A 23,393-nucleotide genomic window follows, 5' to 3' on the forward strand; every position below is an offset into this window, starting at 1 on the left:
AAGTACATCCGAAAAGTACTTGAAAAATCAAATATTGATATAGAGGAATTTAAATTTGCATGGGACAGGTCTCATTGTCATTTGCAAACAAAATTGGAAGCAGGGAGAACAAGACAATTTTATGAGAAAAAGCTGATTGATGTGTGGTCCCAATATGGAGATAGTTATGAAGAATCAAATGTATTGCTAATAGATACAAAAAAGCATACTTCTCAATTCATCGGATATCGATCAAACCACATCTTGATAAAATCATATACAGGAAAAGAGCAAGATATGTGGCTTCTGCAAGTTTTATTCCCCTTTCTTAAGACACTTCATCGTATCAAACAAAAACATGAGTACATTCGAATGTTCAATAGAACATGTACTTCATTGTAGTTGATGGAGATATTTTCCTTTATAAATTTGTTGAAAAGTACATTCCAATTTTTCAATACATTTTGGACATAGTTTTTGTTGAATCAATTTGTATGATTTTATATTTTTTGAAATATATGGGATGCCAATTATATTAATATGTATATTTCTTATTATTAATAATTGTTTTTGCAATGACTTTGTTGTATCAATTTTTTTTCTAAGATGTGTGTGTGTTCTTAAATGAATTGTTTGCCATTCAAATTATCTTACATGAACCATCAATGCATGTTATTGTTAATGACTTATGTTTACTTATATGTATCAATAATCATATATCAATGTGAAATATAAGTTTTTAAATATAACTCCTTGCAAACAAAGGTGTTATTCTTACTAAAGAAATTATAATAATTTACTTGATAAATGTTATGTGCATTATTCACTATTCACAATGCATTATTCACTATTAAGGCTAATGATAAATGTGTCATAGGTAAATGATTTGATCTTTTTGAAGCATATGATATGTGATTTTTCAATCGATAGTTTTCATAAATGTATATGCTTAAATCAACTAATGGTTGTAACTACAATCATATCATATTGAAAATCAACAAGGCACAAAGTCAGTTATTCATTGTTTACATAAAAAATGCACTAATATAAGTGCATAAATGTAACATGTAATTTTTGAGATAAAAAATATATTTTAAATAATTTTGCATTTCTTAAAAAAACATATACATGATGATAATGATATATAAGTGGATTATCAAGGTTTGATTAGACACTATCACAAATGAATTATGTCATTGAACTTTTTGAACTGTAAGGCATCTAATTTCATATTCTTAAATCACCTATTTGTATATGCAATCATCTCATCTCATTTAATTTAATAAAGAATCCATATATTGAATTTTATTTGTCTATCATGGAATTTATTAAGATTGTATTAATCTCATATTATATTGTTTTGAAACAAAACTCCATGAAAAACAAAATTCTCTTTTTAATAAAATATGGAATAATTAATTAACAATGTGTTAAGTGGACCATCTAGACCCATTAAGGAGATGGGTAAAATATGGTTGTATTTAAACTTTTTTGCACCATAAGACATTGATTTTCTAATCCATATTAGCATTTTTTCATTTTCATTTCTTAAATATTTTATTTGTGGTTTAAATAATTTCATAGAATCGAATATGAGTTGAAGAATTCTATTTGGCTATATGCATTGATAGAAGTTCATAAATGTGATGCATTTTCTAAATGTAACTCTTAATGTAAGTATATATATATATTTTACAAAACAAATTATAATTAATTGATAATGAGTTTTAAGTGGTCTAAGTGTGTAAATGTGACACTTTAAAAAAAAAAAAAAACTCCATGTAATATGAAATGTTTTTCCCAACAACACATGGAATAATTAATTGGTAATGAATGTTAAGTAGATTGTTAAAGTTATTTAAAGGTACAAGTCATAAATAAATGTATTTAAATTTTATGCAACATATGGTATTTGATTTTCCCACCTTTATTAACATTTCGTAAATTTCAATTCTTAAATAAATTATTTGTAAATGAAATAATCTCATAGAAACCAACAAGATGAGTATGTATTAAATTATATTTAGTATGTATGTATGTGTAAATGGAATTTATTTTTGAAATAAAGATCTCAATGTAAGTAAAAATATATATATTTTTAGAAAATTAATAATTTAAAATCAATTATTTATGACTTCTAACTGGTTTATTCTATTTTGAATTGACAATTTTTTCTAACTATGCATTATTAAATCAATTATTCCTATATGAAATCATGTCATATAAGTCAATAAGTCAAGAAACCATTAATTGATTTTTATTTAACTATCATGTGGTTTAATATGAATGTATAAATGTGAAATTGCTATTTCTAGAATAAAAAAAACCACGTAAAGAAAATGAATTTTCTAATAAAACATGGATTAATGACTTCACCATGAGCATTAAGTAGACTATTTAAGCTCATTCAAGAGATGAGCCATAAATGGATGCCTTTAAAATTTTTTCACCATATGACATGCTTTTCCCATCAATATTAACATTTTGTAGATTTCAATTCTTAAATAAACTATTTGTACTTAAAATAATCTCATAGAATCCAACAAGACTCAAAAGTTATTTATTGAATTTCATTTAGTTATATGTATTCATATAAGTTTATAATTGTAATTTATTTTTGAAATAAAGCTATTAATGTAAGTAAAGATATATCTTATACAAAACTAATTAGAATTAATTGATAATAAACTTTAAGTGGTTTATTCAGACTACATGAAAAATCAAGTGTCATAGATGAATGCCTTTTAATACATATTTAATATTCAAAATCAATATCTTAATTATAATTTATTTGTATTTACATTACGTATTTAATAATTAAAGAACACGGGGAATTATATAAATTTCAATTAAAATACATGAGTTATGTTTCACACTTATTTCTTCCCCATTAAAAATGGTTATCATTTTCTCTTTTTAGTGAAAGTAATGATCAATCATGGTTTTCCATACAGTTGGTTAACACTAAAATTACATTGAAACTATTACTGGTTTTGACATTGTTGACAAGGAGAGATCAATATCCACACTGCCATCAACTGTGCTAATATTTGAAAACCCTTGCCTCCACTACTTACAAGAAGTCACCACTAAAGTTTCTTGTTTACTTCAATTTTTGACATTGTCCATCATAATGGAATGACTTGAATACCCATTTAAGAACTCTCATTTGATGTACTTGGATTTGAGTGGAGATAGATCAATGGTGCCTAACTTTCTTGAAATACCTAGATCAACAATGTATAACTTTTAAAGTGGATGTCTGCATGCTATGAAGATGAATGATGACCCCCTCATTAGTGGTTCATAAAGGCACATAGGGACCGTAGGAAATTGAGCACAAGAACATTTTACTAAGGTTTTAGTAGACTAGTTTCAAAGAAATGCAAGGGACACTTATCATTGTCATTTATAATAAGATCTTCACATCACCATCATTCAATCAACAAATCTCCTGTAGGTTGGGGGAAAGGGGGTTAGAGTTGCCATATTAATATGATCTAGCTTAAATCAATTTCTTCTAACAATTTGATTTCACACTCCTTTTGTGTATTGATACTATTGTACATAACAACCACATGTTTGACCTATTCATGATCTCTAATTGGTTTGAAATTACTAAAATTATTTTAATATTGAATCAAGTTAATATGATGATTTACAAACGAATGAATGTTGTTGAAGGCCTTGTAATAAAATACTTGCAAACAAAGGTGATATTCTTACTAAAGAAATTTTAATAATTTACTTGATAAATGTTATGTGCAATATTCACTATTCACAATGCATAATTCACTAGTAAGGCTAATGAGAAATGTGTCATAGGTAAATGATTTGATATTTTTGAAGCATAAGATATGTGATTTCTCAATCGATAGTTTTCATAAATTTATATGCTTGAATCAATTAATGGTTGTAACTGCAATCATATCATATTGAAAATCAACAATGTACAAAGTGAGTTATTCATTGTTTACATATAAAATGCACTAATATGAGTGCATAAATGTGATATGTAATTTTTGAGATAAAAATGTATTCTAAATAATTTTGCATTTCTTAAAAAAACATATATATGATGATAATAATTGATAAGTGGATTTAATCAAGGTTTGATTAGACACAATCATGGATGAATTATGTCATTGAACTTTTTGAATTGTAAGGCATCTAATTTCATTATTTAAAGTCATTTTTTTGTAAATTCGTATTTTAAATACACTGAAATCATCACTTGAGCTAGAAATATATTATTGAATTGTACTTAGTTATGTCCATTAATATGAGTATATAAATGTGATTTCTAAAATCCATATATTATCAGATGCATTTTTTTCGAAAAATAAGTCTTTTAATTTCTTGATAATAAGTATTAAGTTGACTATTTAGGCTAATGGGTGATGGCTCATAAGTGAATACTACTCGTTAAGTTGTAGGGTATTCAATTTTTAACACATTTTTTTTTCATATATTCTTAAATCAACTATTTGTATATGCAATCATCTCATCTCATTTAATTTAATAAGGAATCCATTTATTGATTTTTATTTGTCTATCACGTAATTTATTAAGACTGTATTAATCTCATATTGTATTGTTTTGAAACAAAATTCTATGCAAAACAAAATTCTCTTCTTAATAAAACATGGAATAATTAATTAACAAATTATGTGTTAAGTGGACCATCTAGACTCATTAAAGAGATGGGTAAAAAATGGTTGTATTTAATATTTTTGCACCATAGGACATTGACTTTCCAATCCATATTAGCGTTTTGTCATTTTCAATTCTTAAATAGTTTATTTGTGGTTTAAATAATTTCATTACTAGAATCCAATATGACTTGAAGACAAAATCACTGCTGATACTGGACATGAATGGGAAGTTATTTATTGAATTTCATTTAGTTATTTGTATTCATATAAGTTTATAAATGTAATTTATTTTTGATTTCACACTCCTATTGTGTATTGATACTATTGCACATAACAACCCCATGTTTGAACCATTCATGATTTCTAATTGGTTTGAGATTACTAAGATTATTTTAATGTTGAATCAAGTTAATATGGCAATTTACAAAAGAATGAATGTAGTTGAAGACCTTGTAATAAAAAACTTCCAAATTTAATGAAATATGTGTTATATGCTTATTTTGTCTTTGTTTGGCTATAAATTATGGTTAAATTCACTTTTAGTGTTTAGTAAATTGATCCTCTATCGAAAACACATAATTTTCACTTGCAAATTGTTAAAAATCTTCAAGTTCACATATTTAGATCAAGGATAATGGAAGAGGTGTAACAAATAGCTAAGGCCAAGGTTTTAGTTTATTTGTAAAAAATAAATCATTAGAGCTAAAATAAATGTTCAACAATGAAATATTTAGCAATGCAGTTGTGGTTGGTGTCATCTATATGTTCCTTGACACAATCTTTAAAGGATTGCCCAATTTAACCAATGTAAACTTTTCCCCAAAAGGAAAAACATTGTAATATACATTTATTGTAAATATATATATATATATATATATATATATATATATATATATATATATATATATATATATATAGATATATATATATATATCTATATATATATATATATATATATATATATATATATATATATATATATATATAGATATATATATATTCAAATTCATTCTTAGGGGTATTTCTAATGTAGTTTTGTTTGGTATTTCATTCATTGGGGTATTTTTAATTTAGTTTCACTATATTATCATGCTACTAATGATTATGTAAGGAGTTTTTGGTTCTCTATTGGAAAAGAACATGAATTTTGTATCACGTTTCATTATGACTTGAGGTATAGTTTTAAAAATAGGATTTGGGTTAGGATTCACATTTATATTGCCACTACATTTTTTGATCTTTCCCATATCATTTCAATGTGCCTTAGGTCTCACGCTAAGAAGTTGCAACAATAACCATGCCTTTTTGCATGTCGTAGTTTGTGTGGTAAAATATACCCTTCATAGGTGCCCTAGATTAGCAATCGATTTCTACCTTGGTGCCCATGCTACATTCATTTGTAGGCATATGAATCCTCTTTATATCCCACCATGACATCAAACATGAGCCTCATGCCTCTCTTTGTCTTTTATTTCTGGACATCTATTACCCTTACAAGGTGTGATAAAGGAAATTGTTCTCTCTGCGGACAGAGGCAACCCCTCTAGCCCTAGAGTGCGCCTAGTCACAGCAAAGACAAAACAATAATCGATTCCCTTAAATAGTCATTGTTGGAGGCCTACCTCAAACCAGTGGTTGATGAAGTTTCTATTACGCTGCTCCAACTTCCATTTCTTTCTTCTCAATGAGCAATCAACCTAAAACACCACAAGAAAACAACAAAGCACATAACTAAGAACAATAATGATCTATTTACTTATAAAGTCAAGGAGTCACAAGCTATCAAGTAGATTATACACAAGATATAGGAAATCGTCATTGATTGTATTAAAAATGAAACAAGAGAAAACTTACAACCATGCCTTGACGTCACAAGTCTTCTTGGAGGGTCCAGTCAGTATGTTCCTTCAAGCATTCACTCTTAAGAATGGGTCTCCCAATAGGACAATAGCTCTCTCTCTCTCTATCAAGCCCTCATGCAAAGCTAAGATACTCCAAAACCTATTATCAAACTATTAACAATTCCACACTTGTCACACTCACACCAAAGCTATCTACTTTGCTTCAAACCAAACTCAAAACTAGCATCTCCCAACAAAAGAACTAAAGAACTAGCAGATCATAGCAATGGTGAGTGATTTTATAGGAGAAGAAGTCTCCATGAAATGAGGGAGAGGGAGCTTATCCTTAAGGGAGGTTGCACAAGAGGCGGAACCACCATCCCAGAGGAGGAAAAGTGACCCAAACTGACCCAACAACCAGCTCTAGAAACACCCAGAAGGCCAACTGTTTGAACAAATTCACCAATTCTAGATCGTCGCAAGTCATGAACTAAGGATCAACGACGACATCGCAAGGAGGCATTGCATGCAGACCAATCGTCACGACAAGAATCTGGAAGACTTGCGCCGAGCCCTAAAATTCCGTCGCAGGAAACAAGTGTACACATGCGTTGACGTCGCAACAATACAGTTCATGATAGGGAATCGTCGCGGATTTTAATGGTTTACTAGCAACGATGCAGAAACTTAGGAAAAAGGGTCAGTTCTTCAGCATCAGAGAGCATTGTTTAATCTTTTTGCATAAGTGGGAAGATATGGATATGTGTATTTATAAATGATACAACAGAGGGACTGAGACGAGAACAATGACAAATTACTGTGTAACAGATGCCCCCTAAAGCATGAAGTCCGAGAGAGTGGGAGGGGTGAAATGCTTTACGAAACCATGACTGAACTGGAACACCACCTTGAAGAACCTACAGGTAGGAGTACAACTGATATCTCTGATAGTGAAATACAAGTAGTCTAGGCATGGGTGTAGCCATCGAAAAGACATATGAAAATTGGTCTATGGTATGGACACAACCACCCAGTTGATACAACCAAATATAATGATAAAGGTATGGTCGCAACCATCCATGAAGACTTAGGTATGGTCATAGCCATCCAATCAAAGGGTCATGTATGTAATCATGAACCAATCCACACAGCCCGAACATATGTAAGCTTAGTCCGGGGTCTAGAAACCCTAACTGATCTTAGTACAGATTCTAGCATGCGAACAAATGTGTTGAAGTCAAGCATGATAGAAAGTTGCTTGATTACCAGTCAATAATGAAAATCGTTAACAAGCATGAGAGAAACCACTAATAATGACAATGGATCTCAAAGTATGGCCAGTACAATCCACTAAGTGTGAAGAATGGGCTGAATTCGAACACTCGTGGAATCACCCAATCAAAGACCAATGATGAAAGTCTATCGTCGGGCGCGAATAACTTGCCATTGAGGCATGCAAGCTCCAAGGTACCAAAAGGGATCTATAGATCCACCTCCTGGATAATGAGCTGATGTTGATAGGAGATGATCCATCGCAGGAGGGTCATAATGTTTCCCCCATCAATGACACGAGACAAGGAACAAGCAATAGATTGTGAAATAGAGAATCAGAGGAGGAGGTTAAGGGTGTAAACTGTAGAAGGATTATACTCTTGAACATATCGGCGACACGACTCCGGAATGCGGCATTATTTTGGTACCAAGGGATTGGAGGTCTGACAGAGATGACATGTATCAGATAGAATGAGGCAAAATGGAAACCCAAAAAACCCCGGAAGGCCAATGACGATGTGAGGATATCCCAACCCGACGAGAAGAAAAAGTGTCGATGTTCAAGAGTGACTAGCTGTCGTAGGTAGCCAATGACGACTTCCAAATTTCCCCCCACCATTACTGGCGAGTACCCCAATTATTTTTGAAAAACAAGCTTGAAGGGGATAGCATATGCTTGTGATATAAGTTCGACCTTCGGACGAATCCAACCTAGTGATAGTTTAACGAGCCCTAGGGAGGAGAAGCTCGAGTCTCATCATGGTGACGAGTCCATTGTCGTTAGGGTTTAATGATTTCGACACAGGTAAAACTCAGAGTCTTTTTCATGTTTAGAGAGTTTGAAAAAGACATGGAAAAGAAAACTCCAGGGGGTTCCTTTTTCGTAAATTTGTGTCCATCGAGCCCGAAAAAATAGAAAAAAATACTCGAGAGAACCGCTTGACCATTATGACCAAGGAGTAATTTTTGTAATTAGTGGTCCCGATTTGAAAAAGTAAAAAAAAATGATTGAAGACACGTTGTTTCATAACCAATATCAAACTCGAAACGGCAAAAGTCCGGTGATCTTTTCATGTTTATGTGGTCAGAAAAGAGCTGAAAGTGGACCACCTTTTATCTAGTAAACGAGTCAAAAAGGGAAAAACTCGGCAATATTTTCATCTTTTACGAGTCATAAAAGAGCTTAAAGGAGACTCGTCCTAGAGGAACGAGTGGTATAAAGGGTAGCAACTGGTTCCGACAATGGTGGAATTGCTCAAAACATGTAATGGTCAAGAGGATGGCTAATAAAACCACTCGTCGCTACGGTCCCTCAGGAAAGGAAAAAACAACCAATGGAAAGCATATGATCAGCCAAAGAGATGGCGATGATGAAATGAAAACAAACAAGGCTCATCTAGCAGAATTTAGCGGATAAAAACAGCAATCACGAGGTGTAAATTAGGTATGGGTTCATTTTTACACAAGCTTGAACCATGGAGAACTCTCCTTGGATTCAATTTCATGTTTACACAAGCTTGAAACGAAAAACTACGCTTGTTATAAGTTCACGTGCCCCCAGCATAACGATGCAAATCAAGGTACATGCCCCCTAAGCTTCATTGCATTCAACGAGGTGGATGGAATGAAGGTTCACTTTCGAGATCATGGAAAGACTCGACTTGGGTTTTATGACATATTAATCAAAGACTTGATTTGGAAAAGGGATTTGTTTCATTTTTTAATGAGTTTGACACAGGAACAAACGGTCTTCGGACATTTGTTTCATTTTTTAATGAGGTTGACACAAGATCAAGAAATTTCCTCAAAACTCGTTGATTCATTTTTTAACGAGCTTGACACAAGATCGTGAACTATGCTCGTCACTCCTTGTTTCATTTTTTAATGAGGTTGACATAGGAACAAACTATCTTCGTACTCCTCGATTCATTTTTTAATAATCTTGACACAAGTTCGGGAACTGTGCTCACTATGCCCAGTTTCATTTGTGAGCGAGGTTGAGACGGGAACAAATTATCCTCGGGCCCTTGCTTCATTTTTTAATGAAGTTGACACAAGATCAAAACTATCCTCGAACTCCTTGTTTCATTTTTTAATGAGGTTGACACAAGATAGGAACCATCCTCGAGGCTCCTGTTCATAGGCCATATGTAAACATGGCTCCCAAGAGATCTTCACCGGATGGAAGAATCATGCTCCTGGAGAAACACATGTCATTAGACACCAATGACAGATTAGGTTCCAATGCCCCTAGTACATGATGTATGAGACCATCTGCATGAACATCAGTAGAGGCAGAGACGGAACGGGTAGCCACATAATTGACCTGTGGCAAGGAGGGGACTACTTGCAGATAAGAACTAATAGGGGATGATGGTTGTACAGGAGGCACCGGGTGACTAAAGAATGATAATAGATCAATAGTCACCGTTCTTCCATCGTGCACAAAACAAACCACATGGAAAAGTGGAGAAATAATAGCTCCCTTGGCATAGATATAATCACGACCAAGGAGAAGACTAAAATCTAAAGCATCTTGGACAACCATCACATCTATATAGACAGTTTTGCCTCCCAAAGTAACAGGGAACTTTGGAAGGATCCTTAAAGGTTGACTAGTTCCTCCGTCAAATGCTAACAAATTCTGAGTGACCGGCACAAGCTGTGGGGAGCCCAAAGCTTTCCAAGTAGTGAAAGGCATGAGACTAACCGATGCACCTTCATCTAAGATAGTGCCAAGTACTGCCTTATTATAGGCATGTATTGTAATCTGGAAAGGCACATAGGATGGAAGGCGGAAAGCAGTCAAATGACTCAAGTCAAAGGAAACGACTGAACTACTCGGTGGGGGTATCATATGATTGCCCCCATGCTCTACAGGAATCGAAGAAGGACTCTATGAATTAGCAGGGATAGAAGGGTCGTTCTCAGACTCAGGAGAATCTGACGAGATGAGAAGAACATGAGCAGTATAATCATGATTCTCTTCCAGAACAAAGTGATCAACAGGTGGTGAATCCAAGTCGACACTCTTTTCGACCAATGGTTGGTCAGGAATAGGTTGAGCATAGCTAGGTTCGCGAAAAGGAGGATGGACAAGAGAAGATTCAAAGTTAATCTCTTTGTCAACCAGGAGAGGGTCTGAAGATATCCTCTGATAACCAATTGGAAGTGGAGACGAAGAAGCTATAAGACTTTCCAAAGTAGCTGAAGCTTTATCCATGAGCGGACAAAGGTGAAGGGGATGGTTGCATTCACATAGCCTATAGGGGAATCAAATATTTCCTTTCTTCTTACCACTACTAATTGAGGATTGAACATTGACATGAGCTTTAGAGGACGATGAGAGATGAGCCAGATCATGAGACCATACTTATAGGATCCTAGGAATGCCAGGCCAATCACGAAGAAGATGGTCACCCTTGCACAATTTACAAGGAAACTTAACCTTCCACGGAGGAGCAAAAGGTGTTCCAACTTGAGATGTACTCAGGGAAATAGTTGCATGGGTGGCCTCGTGCTTATCAGAATTCTTCTTCTTCTTCATCTTCTTCTTCTTCTTCTTAGTCTCCTGGTTACTAGATGTGGAACTTTCACCAGGCGAAGTGGGAGATGAAGATGAAGAAACTGGGGAAGAAGGCGTAGGCTCAACCTTGGAATCATCATGTCATGATTCAGACGAAGGAGGCGGTGGAACAGGAGTCATGACACTCGGGACCACCGAGGTTGAAAACAACTAAACAGGCAAACTGATGGTTAACCCAGGCAAGGACAATGTTGCCATATACGGAGCACCGACATTTCCAAAAGTTGGAAATGAACCAGGATTTCCATCTGGGGGAAGACCTTGGCCAATAGACTGGGGGAAAGTTGCCATCGGGAATGAGCCCGGAAAACACTCATACTGTAACCAAGAACTTGAACTGTTACTAGGAATATTTCGCGGGAAGTAAATTTTATGACACAAGAACAAAACTTGACCTTTTCATGTTTCAAGAGTCGAGAAAAGAATGAAAAGGTGATTCTATCTCTTTTGGGGTTTAATGAGCCTAAAAGGACAAGTGCTCAGATGATCCTTTTCTTTTAGGGAGTCGAAAAGGAATGAAAGTGACTACTCTAGAGAACTAGGCAAAAGGTTAACCAGACAAACTGTAAAACTGCATATACACCTTGGTGATCAAATGAAAGAGAAATGACCAAGTACTTTCCGTATGGCAGTCAATGTTCCCAAATGTTGTGTTCGGTGCGTTATGGTTCACAGGGCAGCAGACACAGCTTCCTATGGATGTAGGATGATAACCTAGTGGGGTCTCCCGATATATACTCGATGGTACTGTGAGCACAAGTTCGTACTAGGTAGCTATTAATTCATAGAAGGAGGAATCACCCAACCTTAAGCGAAAGCAATAGTGACTAGGCTTAATGATGCCGAAGCATGTCTCTAGCCTAGACCTCTAAATAATGTGCGTTAAGTTCCAATGTGTTGTTAAGTTCATTCAGTTAATTTTAGAGTTGATCTTGAATTAGGTTTTAGATTTCAAGCCCTACCGTATGTATATCAAAAACCATAGGATGCAACTAGAATGAGTAAAGCATCTTTTATTTCGATGAACACCTACTTAAAGGAGGGTAGAAAGTTCATTCCCAAGAAAACACAAGCGAATGCAAACACTAAGAAACACAATGCATCAATACACTAATCTCACGATGCATCGATACTACTAATGAAAGATTTAGAGTTCTCTTTTCAATTTCTCAAACATGAAAATTTGAAATGCACATATACTTTCAATTTCGTATATCAAATGAATGCAATTCCTTAATTTTTTTGTTTTGAATTTAAAGAGACAAACAAGCAAGTGTGAATTGATCGATCCAAACAATTGTGATCTATGCTTGGTAGTGACGAAATCGAATCAATATCAAAAATTGGTTCAATAATCGACACTAAAAATCAACTAGCAAGAAAACAAGCAACGAAAAAGCCTTAAGAAAATCAATAAGACAATCGTGGATGAACCTTGGACAGACAAGTAACCCAAACAAATGGTTTCTTGAAGAAACCTCTAAAGAGCTAGGTCACATGGTCTAAAAACACAAGACTCACTCGATGAAACCAAAGAGACAGTACCCTAACCAAAAGCAATCAGAACAAGCTGATGGGAGAGAGGAAACAGCAGGAGATAAACAAGACTGGTGGATTCAGGAGGTAAAGTTGTAAAAACAACTTTATAGGAATCGTCACAGGTGTTACACTGACAACTAGAGATGTCATTTCAGGTGTTACACTGACAACTAGATACATCATCGCAGGTGTTACACTGACAACTAGATACTAGTAGCTAAAGTACACCTGCTTTCAGAGATTGTCCGATTTTAGGAGTCGTCGCGGGAATTAAACTAGCAACTCGAGACGAAAGCTAAATAGTCGCGGGTACAAAGCTAGAACATCAGTGACATCGTCATGACTGTTAGTTTCACGCCCCTACACCTACGGTAGTCTTTCAACCACTTATAGCGAGGTTCGACACCACCGAACACTTTCTTTTCACCAATACTTATGTTCGTGGACTACGCCTTAACATTCCATACTTAGTTTTATTTTTGTTACCAAGTATTATTAATGTGCCTTTATACTATTGAACACCCATACACATTCATTATCAACAGCATTAAACAAGTGAAATGCACAACAGTATAAAAGGAGGGGCATCTCCCTGCAATATGAGTCTGCCCGAATATCAATATATATAGTTTTTCCACTTTTACAAAGTACAGACTAAGTCCTTAGGAAACCCCAAATTTCCAACTTCGGCAAACTCGGTTGCCCAGCTCGTCGGCACCTCCGCACGGTCGCCGCACGACTCACCAACCCATCGTTCACCTCATCGCACGTCTTCGCCGGTTCGCTCTTCGTTTGGTCGCAAACGCCTAAACCGTGTACACCTGCCCACACGCAGTCCCACTTGCCAACTCTTGACAAATGCCCAAATCGTGTGAACAAAACGTAGTACCGCCTGCCCAACTCTACGACCTCCGGTTCCAACCTTCATCTCCACCATTTCAACGTGCATGGTGCGCCCACACCCGGCCGCCCATCCGGATGCCTTCACCATGTCAACCAAATCTCGTCCGTGCACACTTGCACGACGGGCGGGCACTCCCCGAGTCACCTAAAACCCATGCCAAGTCGTCGGACAAAGTTGGGCGCCGCAAACCTGTGCATGCCCTTCTCCAACCAGCGGGCAACCCTGCCCACGCCCTCCACCCAAGACCAAGATGTGCGTTCCTCCGTGCGGCTTCACCCAAGAACGGGCGCATCACCAATCTGCGCCCTCCTTTTGCTGCGCCTTCACCTTCCCACGCACTTCTCTTGTTGAGTGATGAGCGATGGAGTGATGTCCAAATGATCCAACGCAACACAAGTTTATATGCGTTGAAGGGGGAGGTCATGGCTTGCCCAGCCGACCTCACCCAAGCCCCTCCTCCAATGCAAAAACCCCTACTATGCCAAGTCGGCCTCCATGTCTCCTCCACGCCATACAAACAAGGAGCTTCCTTCAATAAATGCGCACAAGTCATCGTAAAGTTGGAGTAGCTCACACCTTTTACCATCGCACTTCATGCCGGAGAACGCAGGTCGTTACAATTAGGCTATCTTCAGTGACAATCTTACTTAAGCAAAAGACAAAGTAAAAACACCTAAATGACACCAGATTGATCTCCCAAATAGTGAGGGGAATTCCCAGATTGACCCAGGTAACCCAAAAAACTGATGGTTCAACCCCCAAAATTCAAGAGACACTCAATCAAAAGGCAAACTAAAAGTAAACAAGAAGAAAACATACAAAGGACTCCCTAGTGGAGTCGCCAACTTGTGATAAAGGAAAGTGTTCCCTCTGTGGACAGAGACAACCCCTCTAGCCCTAGAGTGGGTGTAGAGCCTCTACTTTACACCTTATCATCCATCATTACCTACTATTTTCATCACTTTTCTCTCTCTTTTGCCTCATTTTCCACCCAGATCATTACATTAGTTGTCATTAAACATGATCAAGTGAGCTTTGCTAATGGGTGACTGTTTTATTTAGTTTTTGACATACTTACAAGCATTCCACAGCCATCTGCTGATTCCGCAGCCATCTGCTGATTCCGCAGCCATCTGATGATCCCGCAGCCATTTTGTTGATCTCAAGGTTCCACGTGCTATTTTGCAGAACGAGCCACGTGGGCATGTTGGAATATATGTGCTCGAGGTTCCTGTGCCATCAGTTCAGCCAGCCACGTCATCTGTACCTCCGGTCAAAAGGGGTCAAGTTACGGTCAAATAAAGGCAGCTTAACGTTGATACATAAGCTGTTTGGTCACGTCGGTGGAAAAGATGACTTGTCCGTGTTTTGTAAGCCGTGGGGAACATGATCTAATGCTGGATTCATTGCCCATAACGACCAGGACCTCCAGCTCGACCATGAAGCATATGACGTGTTCACTGCACCTTTAATACGCATGATATTCAGTTTATTTTCTGTTTTATGCTTTACGCATTAGGCCATCTTGCAGATGCCTATAAATACTTGCGTCTGCGTACGCTTATGTTAACTTTTTAGCTGTTGTAGTTTATGAACTTGTGAGAATTTTAGCACTTTTCTGAACTCTGTTTTTATAGAGCTTTTCCATCACTTTTGACTATGTATTTCTGCATGTGAAGTAATGGAAACAGTGTTGTTTTGAAGTTTTAAAGCATCTGAGTTTTCTGTGGGTTGTATGGATGGAGGGCCCCCGTTCATGACTGCCCTTGTATAAGTATTTCATGTTTATACTTCTGCAATTTCTTTATTTCACATATAGCATTTCCTTTTCTTGAGTTATGTACAGCTTGATTTCTTTTCATTGCTGCAGCCTTTATTTTCACTGATCAGATTTGCTTCTTTGCAGGTTTTCACCCGGGATTGAGTGTGTTGTATTTGCTTTAATATCTAATGGTAGTTGCAGTTGTCTTATTCGTAATGCTGCCCTTTTTACTCTATTTTCTAGATTAGTTTTAGCTTAGTTTTACAAGTTGGATGCTAACTAATTTATGCTCTCTTTATCATGAATGGCTTATCTTTCAAGAGAACAGAACACTAATTAATTGCAGCTTGTTTTTAAGTAGTCTTGGCTTGTGGCACTAATACTTTTTCCACCTGTTACACATAATCACATATGTAGGAAGCAGTATGATGGAAAAGGCTTAAGTAGTGTCATAATTTGTCATTTAGAGTTTTTATCAATTCTTGGATTTGTCTTCAGCTACTTCCTAATCGTGTTTTACACAGTACTATGTGGTAGAAGCAGGGAGTTAGGAAGAGATAACCATTATCATCAGTCCTTGAAGTGATTTTCTTGTTTCTTTTATTTGCAGCAATATGGGTAGAGACTAATGCCATTAGAACGTGGTCATTTACTTTCAAGTCATTTCAAGTTATTCATTTCTTTTAAGTTCCTTTCCTTTACAAATTCAACAAGTAATTAGTAATCACCAATCACACACTTTCACTCATCTAGAACTCACTTTTCACACACTTGCACTCATCTGTCTATAATCATCACTCCATCTTAGGAAGATAAGTTAACCACAAACAACACCCCAAACGACAAAAGCTCTAAGAGGTTGCTTAAGTACATATAGTACACCTTCACTTCATCAGCTTACGAGCCCCGGGTTGACAATTAATGACATCAATTTAGGAACACTAAATTGACTAAACAGTGGGTCTAGTCACAACAAAGATAAAACAACAATTGATTCCCTTAAATAGTCATCGTTGGAGGCCTACCTCAAACCGGTGGTTGATGAAGTTTCTGTTGCGTTGCTTCAGCTTTCGTTTCTTTCTTCTTAATGAGCAATCAACTTGAAACACCCCAAGAAAACAACAGAGCACATAACCGAGAACAATAATGATCTATTTACTTGTAAAGTCAAGGAGTCACAAGCTATCATGTAGATTATACACAAGATATAGGAAATCATCATTGATTGTATTAAAAATGAAACAAGAGAAAACTTACAACCATGCCTTGATGTCGCAAGTCTTCTCGGAGGGTCCAGTCAGTATGTTCTTTCAAGCATTCACTCTTAAGAATGGGTCTCCCAATAGGACAATAGATCTCTCTCTATCAAGCCCTCATGCAAAACTAAGATACTCCACAACATCTTATCAAACTATTAGCAATTCCACACTTGTCACACTCACACCAAAGCTATCTACTTTGCTTCAAACCAAACTCAAAACTAGCAGCTCCCAACAAAAGAACTAAAGAATTAGAAAATCATAGCAATGGTGTGTGATTTTATAAGAGAAGGAGTCTCCTTGAAATGAGGGAGAGGGAGATTATCCTTAAGGGAGGTTTCACAAGAGGCGGAACCACTATCCCAGAGGAGGAAAAGCGACCCAAACTAACCCAAAAACCAGCTCTAGAAACACCCAGAAGGCTGACTGTTTGAACAAATTCACCAATTCTAGATCATTGCAAGTCATGAACTAAGGATCAGTGACGACATCGCAAGGAGGCATTGCATGCAGACCAATCATTGCGACAAGAATCTGGAAGACTTGCGTCGAGCCCTAAAATTTCGTCGCAAGAAACAGGTGTACACTTGCGACGTCGCAACAATATAGTTCATGACATGGAATTGTCATGGATTTTAATGGTTTACTGGCGACGATGTAGAAACTTAAGATAAAGGGTTAGTTCTTCAGCATCATAGAGCACTGTTTAATCTTTTTGCATAAGTGGGAAGATATGGACATGTGTATTTGATACATGACACAGCAGAGGGACTGAGATGAGGACAATGACAAATTACTGTGTAACACAAGGGGATCCCCACTCTTTTTATTGTTGATTTTTGGTCACCTATGCCTATGGTATTCAATGTCTTGCTAGATTTTATCGTAACATTGCTTGCCTTCATCACACTTCCCACCTTTGTAGACATGCTCAATCTCTTTCCTTCACGTTAACCTTACCTCCATCTTGCAACCTATCTCACCCTTTCAGAGAGTTCATTGCGATGAGTAGATTTCCATATCCATACACTTTGCCATTTTCTCTTGCTTTTCTTAGGTAAATTTTGTTAGCATAGGAACTAAATCCATACAATGATACCACTTTTCTATATGGAATTAGCTTTATTTTGGTCTTATTTTCATGCTCATTAAACAATGAAAATCCTGAGCTTCTTTTGCACTCTTTTCATGCTCATTAAATCACTTAAAGATGTCAAATTCTTTCCATTCTTCCCTACTTGTTAGTCAAGAGTAAATTCGGCGAGCAAGCTCTTCCCTATTCTCATGTTCATTAAACCACAAGAAAGACACGAGTGTACTTTTATCTCTTTTTCTACCTCACTATTAAACTCATGAAAAAGACACTGATTTGAGTATTCTTTTATCTATTTTTCAATCTCTTCAAAACTGAATTAAAATACACTATCAAGCTCACTTGAATTAAAATACACTATCAAGCTCACTTGTATCCCCAAAATATCTACTTGGGAGAAGACATGGTCCTCTCCAATTAATTACCCAATTTTATATTCATATCACATTCCCAAATGTCCTCTCATGTTTACCTGGGAGAAGATAAGTCAAATGTAAGGATGAGGGAGAATTTATGACATTAATGAGAGGTGGTTAAGGTGGAGAAGAGAAGGGGGCATAAAAGGGGAAGGATGAGGGGAGGAAGGGGGATCCTTAGTTTTTCTTTTGGTTTTGGTTTGGCTATGGTTTTGGAGGAATTGTTTGAGAGAGAGAAGGGGAGTATTATTCATCTTGGACACACTACATCTAGTTGGACTTGGGCCATGTCCAAACCGTAGTCATAGTGTGTTCGCGTTCTTAGAGACAACACACTCTCGATGCCCCACTTCCTTCCACCCACTTTTCCATGCCAAAATGGTTTCCCATCCCCCATCCACCACCCTAATTAGTGCCACCTAATTCTCATTCATGATCCTCTAGTTGCTAACACCTTACCTCTTGCACCTACCCGACCGGACCCCCCGCCCCAATTAATACCTTAGGTGGTTAAGTCATTTACCCACCCCTTTAATGCAATAAAAGAATAATATAATATTTTAAAGGTGTAGGTGGATTTTTAAGCCCAACATTTTGAAGCTTGTTTAGATACCACATCTGAGATCCCCTTTTATGGGTCTCAAGCTCGTAAAAAAAACTTAGCAAAAAAAAAAACATTTTTTATTTATTTTAGTTGCATACTTAGTTTTTATTTTTCATTCACAACAGACTTATGATTACTATGTTTAATAGCATAAATTTAACAAACACATTTGAAATGAGCACAATTTGATTCATAAGCAATTCATATAATTAACAAGAAAAAAACTTGGTTACGTTGACACAGAGTAGTGTTCCTCCTTTGACAATCTGATTGAATATCCCTCCTGAATATGCCACCCTGCCAACTAGAAATCGCCTATCTAGCTTTCTAGTGCAAAGAAACCCCATGCAAAATTCATAAGTTTCATTTCCCTCCTAACTCATGTCCATACCGTAATCGTAGTGTATTCAAGTTCTTAGAGACAACACCCTCTCCTTCCCCCTTCTCAAAATCCACTTCCCTATTCAAAACTCTGTTTTTCCTTCCATCGACCCTCCTTTCCCCCACTTTTCATGACAAAATGATATCACGTTTAACTTAAAAAAAATTGCACTTATCTCCCATGAAAAAACACAAAATCCATAAGTTCCATTTCCCTCCTAACGCATGTCCATACCGTAATCGTAGTGTATTCGAGCTCTTAGACACAACACCCTCTCGTTCCCCCTTCTCAAAATCCATTTCCCTATTCAAAACTCTGTTTTTCCTTCCATCGACCCTCCTTTCCCCGACTTTTCATGACAAAATGATATCACGTTTAACTTAAAAAAAAATTGCACTTATCTCCCATGAAAACACACATAGACAATAGCTAACTTTTCATCAAAATCTAACCCATGGACCCTCCTTTTACAAAAACCATTTTTGCTTTTTTTTGAAATTCATCACCACCTTGTCAAAAATCATGCTCAAAGTTAATAACTAAAACAAAAAAAATCATTAAATATTTAAATCTAGAAAGAAATGTTGCAAAGATTCCTTCATATCCACCAACCATGATAGCTAAGTTTAAATGAGAGGTTTTTGGAATTTGATAAACGAACCATTACAAGAAAGGCAAATTAAATTGAGTTTATAAAATAGTACAAGAATAAGTATCACCAACTTCTAAAACAATTTCCCGTAATACAAATTAAATTGAATTCATAAAATAATACAAAAATTAGTATGGCTCACTATTTGGATGGATAGAATCACATATATTCGATAATCTAAGAACATTGCACCAGGTTGGCCGCTACAATCACAACTTCTGCTACAGTACATAGCTCTTGAATTCCACATCAAGCCTTTGAAAGACATAACCACATTTGTATTTGCCAAGTAAGAAGCCAATAGTGATTTGCCAAGTAAGAAGCCAATAGTTGATGGAATTTGTGACTTTAATGCATACGTTATGACTACTGAAATTCTTGGCAATCTAGTCCAATTTCAGTGAATGATGCAATAAGTTTAGGAACAATTTTAAGTAATATAAGCTTGAAGCCAGCAGAAGTAGCACCCGGATTTTCAGACTCTTCTCCAACAATTGTACAATTCTCTGATAGTGATCCAACTGGAGCCCCTTTGATATAAGCATCACACGCACGAAGAATACAGTGACCGCGTTTTTGAAAATGCCCTTTAACAAACATCTCAAAATGCTGCACAGATGATGAGCATGGGTGTATTTAGAATCATTCCTAGACAAAGAATGATTAAAAAAGATAACTGTAAATGAAAATCTCGCGAGATTTCTACCTTTGGAGGCTTTCGCAATACGTACAACATTGACTTGCACGATAGGAGAAAAGAGTTTTCTTTGTAGGCTAACGAGTTCTTCTCCCCTATCGCTGAACCAATCTGTTTCTCAAATCCAGGTTCATTAAAATAAGGATTATCATTTAGTACCAATCCTTGAATAGAAACAAGTAGTTGTAAAACGTTTGATGACAACGGGTTCCACACTTCATTCCCTTTGCCTGTCCATGTGTTTAAAAGACTCAGACAGACTTTTCCATTCTTATATAGATTTGGATTCAACCGTAACCCACCAGAATGGTAGTAAGCTAACTGCAAAACCAACATATTACCAGAATGGTAGTAAGCTAACTGCACAACCAACATATTAAAGCTAAATGAGACTGACTTCCATATTGAGTTCAAAACAAAACAACTTGAGATCTCATTTATTTCACTTTAAAATCAAACAATTCTAGTTAAACTAATGCTTACAGGTGGTATATCGGGATATTCCGATGGAAAATGAATGTCAAAGAAGAAAAGTCCATCTTGATACGGAGTCCCGGCTGCTCCAACAATTACAGCTCTCAGCAAATCCATCCTATCCTCATATATTCTAACAAAATTGTATCTGTCAATCAATGCAGAGTTTATAAATTACAAGTTAGAACAACCAGAAAAATAAAGAGCTCGAAATACTCTATGCCCATATTTTTATTTGTTCTAGTACACATCATGAGTACAACGTATTCTCATGAATAATTGGGTTACAAAATTTGTTACTTTGCAACTTCCTACTACTCGAGAGAAAACAAGAAAGCAATATTGAAAACTGAGAAGACAAAAGACAAAAATAGCAAAATTGAAGGAAATATGACTGGCCAGAATAGAGGCAAAATTGAAGGAAATATGACTGCCCAGAATAGCGTTTCCCTATTAGTGAATGTTCAAATATCACGAACTCATTTAATAAACCAGTGAAAAACAGTATTAGTGAATGTTCAAATATCATGAACTCATTTAATAAACCAGTGGAAAACAGGTCTGCATGGCTTAGGATGAGTTACCTGGTAAGTGTTTTTCAAGATTGTTCCATTCATGTTGAATTTTCTTCATCCATTTCCGCTTATTGATAGGCTGCACGAACATGTTCAAAAGTTTCAATCATGACCCCCAAAAAATCACTAAACGGAATGAGAAAAGCATGCCATTTGATAAATGTACCTGTATTGTTTCATTCCGATAAAAGTGATCCATACCGTCACTTATACTATCAAAATGTTTAAATTGCCCTGGCTCATGACAACTACTGCTAGACAAGCTATGCACTGTATTTTCCTCATTTGTCTGCTCCATATCAATGTCTAGCGCTGTATTTTCTTCATTTGTCTGCTCCATATCAATGTCTAGCACTGTATTTTCCTCATTTGTCTGCTCCATATCAATGTGTAGCACTGTATTTTCCTCATTTCTCTGTTCCATATCATCTTCTTCAGCAGTCTCATCTTTATCATCATCTTCTTCTTCATCATCACTATAAACCACACATATTTGTCGAGGTGCCATCTACATTTACAAAAAAGTAAAATTAAAAATAACCTTTAGGTTATCATACTATCAAAGTAGTTTCATATTTCATATTGTAACCAAAGAGCCAATTGTTCTTCTTATGTAATGTTGGATGCAGTGAAATGCATATTTAAAGAGATAAATCTTTTCTACACAAAATCTCCGTATATTGAGACTAATAAAGGTAGCGTGATCAATTTCTCAGATAAGGGAGACAATGAAAATACATTCCATGTAAGGGATAGTACTTCAGCAGACAATGAAAATACATTCCTTTGTAATATTCCACTATAAGGAAACAAGAAAATAACATACCTTTGACACTGTTCCGTCTACCCATGCTACCTCTATGTATCCATCTTTAACACCTATGACGTTACCAATACACGATAGATAAGATTCTTCAATATTCTTGTCGACCTCTGCCTTTTGAGTTTTCTTCAGAGCTTTCTGGTTTGTAGATAGATCTGCAGTCTCAACAACGTTTTTGTGTCCTATTTCATCCCTAGATTCTATGTGGTCACCCAACCGATCCACAATGCCAAGCACTTGATCTGCTTCCCCAAACACCAGAGAGTGAGGACGTATAATGATGGCCGCAACAAAGTAGTTATAATCTAGATGGTAAGCAAGCTCATACACACTTACTGACTCCTCTCCATCAAATTCTAGTGTATCTTGTGGACAATCCACCGCTTTCAACCACCTTACTCTTGCTATGCGTTCTTTTGAATGCACATTTTTCACGATTCCTACTCGTCGTCTTGATTCAGAAGCCTCGCAATCATCATCGTCCGAACCTTTTTCCACTACATACTGTTCAGGAAAGAAGTCATGATCCCCAGCATCTTTGATGGTAATCAAGGTTGTAGAATCTACACCATATGCCCTTGTACCATCTTGCCATATGACATCTACCCTAGTCCTTTTATTGCCCACAAATAGCACATTATCTTTTTTGTGGGCAACAGTGTCATCTGTGGCAGGCATAGTAACTTCTAACATTCTCCTTTCAGATGCTGGAAGCAGACACTAGTCGCCTGCCAATAAACGTCTGAAAAACAAGACAATAGCTGTAGCTCTTTAGGGTCCTGTTTCTCTGCAGAGTCAGGGAATTGCAATCAGGATTTGCTGCAGCAATCCAATCCACGGAAACTAATCCCACTTCCACATTGCCTACTGTACCTTCCTT

General features: G+C 36.2%; 1 protein-coding gene across 1 annotated transcript; it reads right to left on the minus strand.

Annotated features, from left to right (window-relative positions):
- Positions 1-20,310: 20,310 nt before the first annotated feature.
- On the minus strand, positions 20,311-23,191 carry LOC149191041 (putative ubiquitin-conjugating enzyme E2 23). Its single transcript, XM_089410646.1, has 6 exons — positions 22,517-23,191; positions 21,857-22,198; positions 21,700-21,769; positions 21,125-21,264; positions 20,651-20,962; positions 20,311-20,553 (listed from the first exon to the last, which is right to left on the minus strand). The coding sequence occupies exons 1-6, from the start codon at positions 23,189-23,191 to the stop codon at positions 20,311-20,313; spliced, it is 1,782 nt and encodes a 593-aa protein (XP_089266772.1).
- Positions 23,192-23,393: the final 202 nt, after the last annotated feature.

This window comes from Pinus tabuliformis, chromosome 3_1 (genome assembly GCF_031772625.1).
Source record: "Pinus tabuliformis cultivar Carrire ecotype Pingquan chromosome 3_1, CPIR1, whole genome shotgun sequence".
Lineage (NCBI taxonomy): Eukaryota > Viridiplantae > Streptophyta > Pinopsida > Pinales > Pinaceae > Pinus > Pinus tabuliformis.

Bases quoted from the DNA above. Each gene is read 5' to 3' on its own strand.
- LOC149191041 (XM_089410646.1), bottom strand. From the start codon at position 23,191: ATGCCTGCCACAGATGACACTGTTGCCCACAAAAAAGATAATGTGCTA. The intron at 21,265-21,699 runs GTAACTCATCCT...CATTGATTGACA, and splicing joins TCTTGAAAAACACTTACCAG to GATACAATTTTGTTAGAATA. The intron at 20,963-21,124 runs GTAAGCATTAGT...TTGGTTTTGCAG, and splicing joins AATATCCCGATATACCACCT to TTAGCTTACTACCATTCTGG.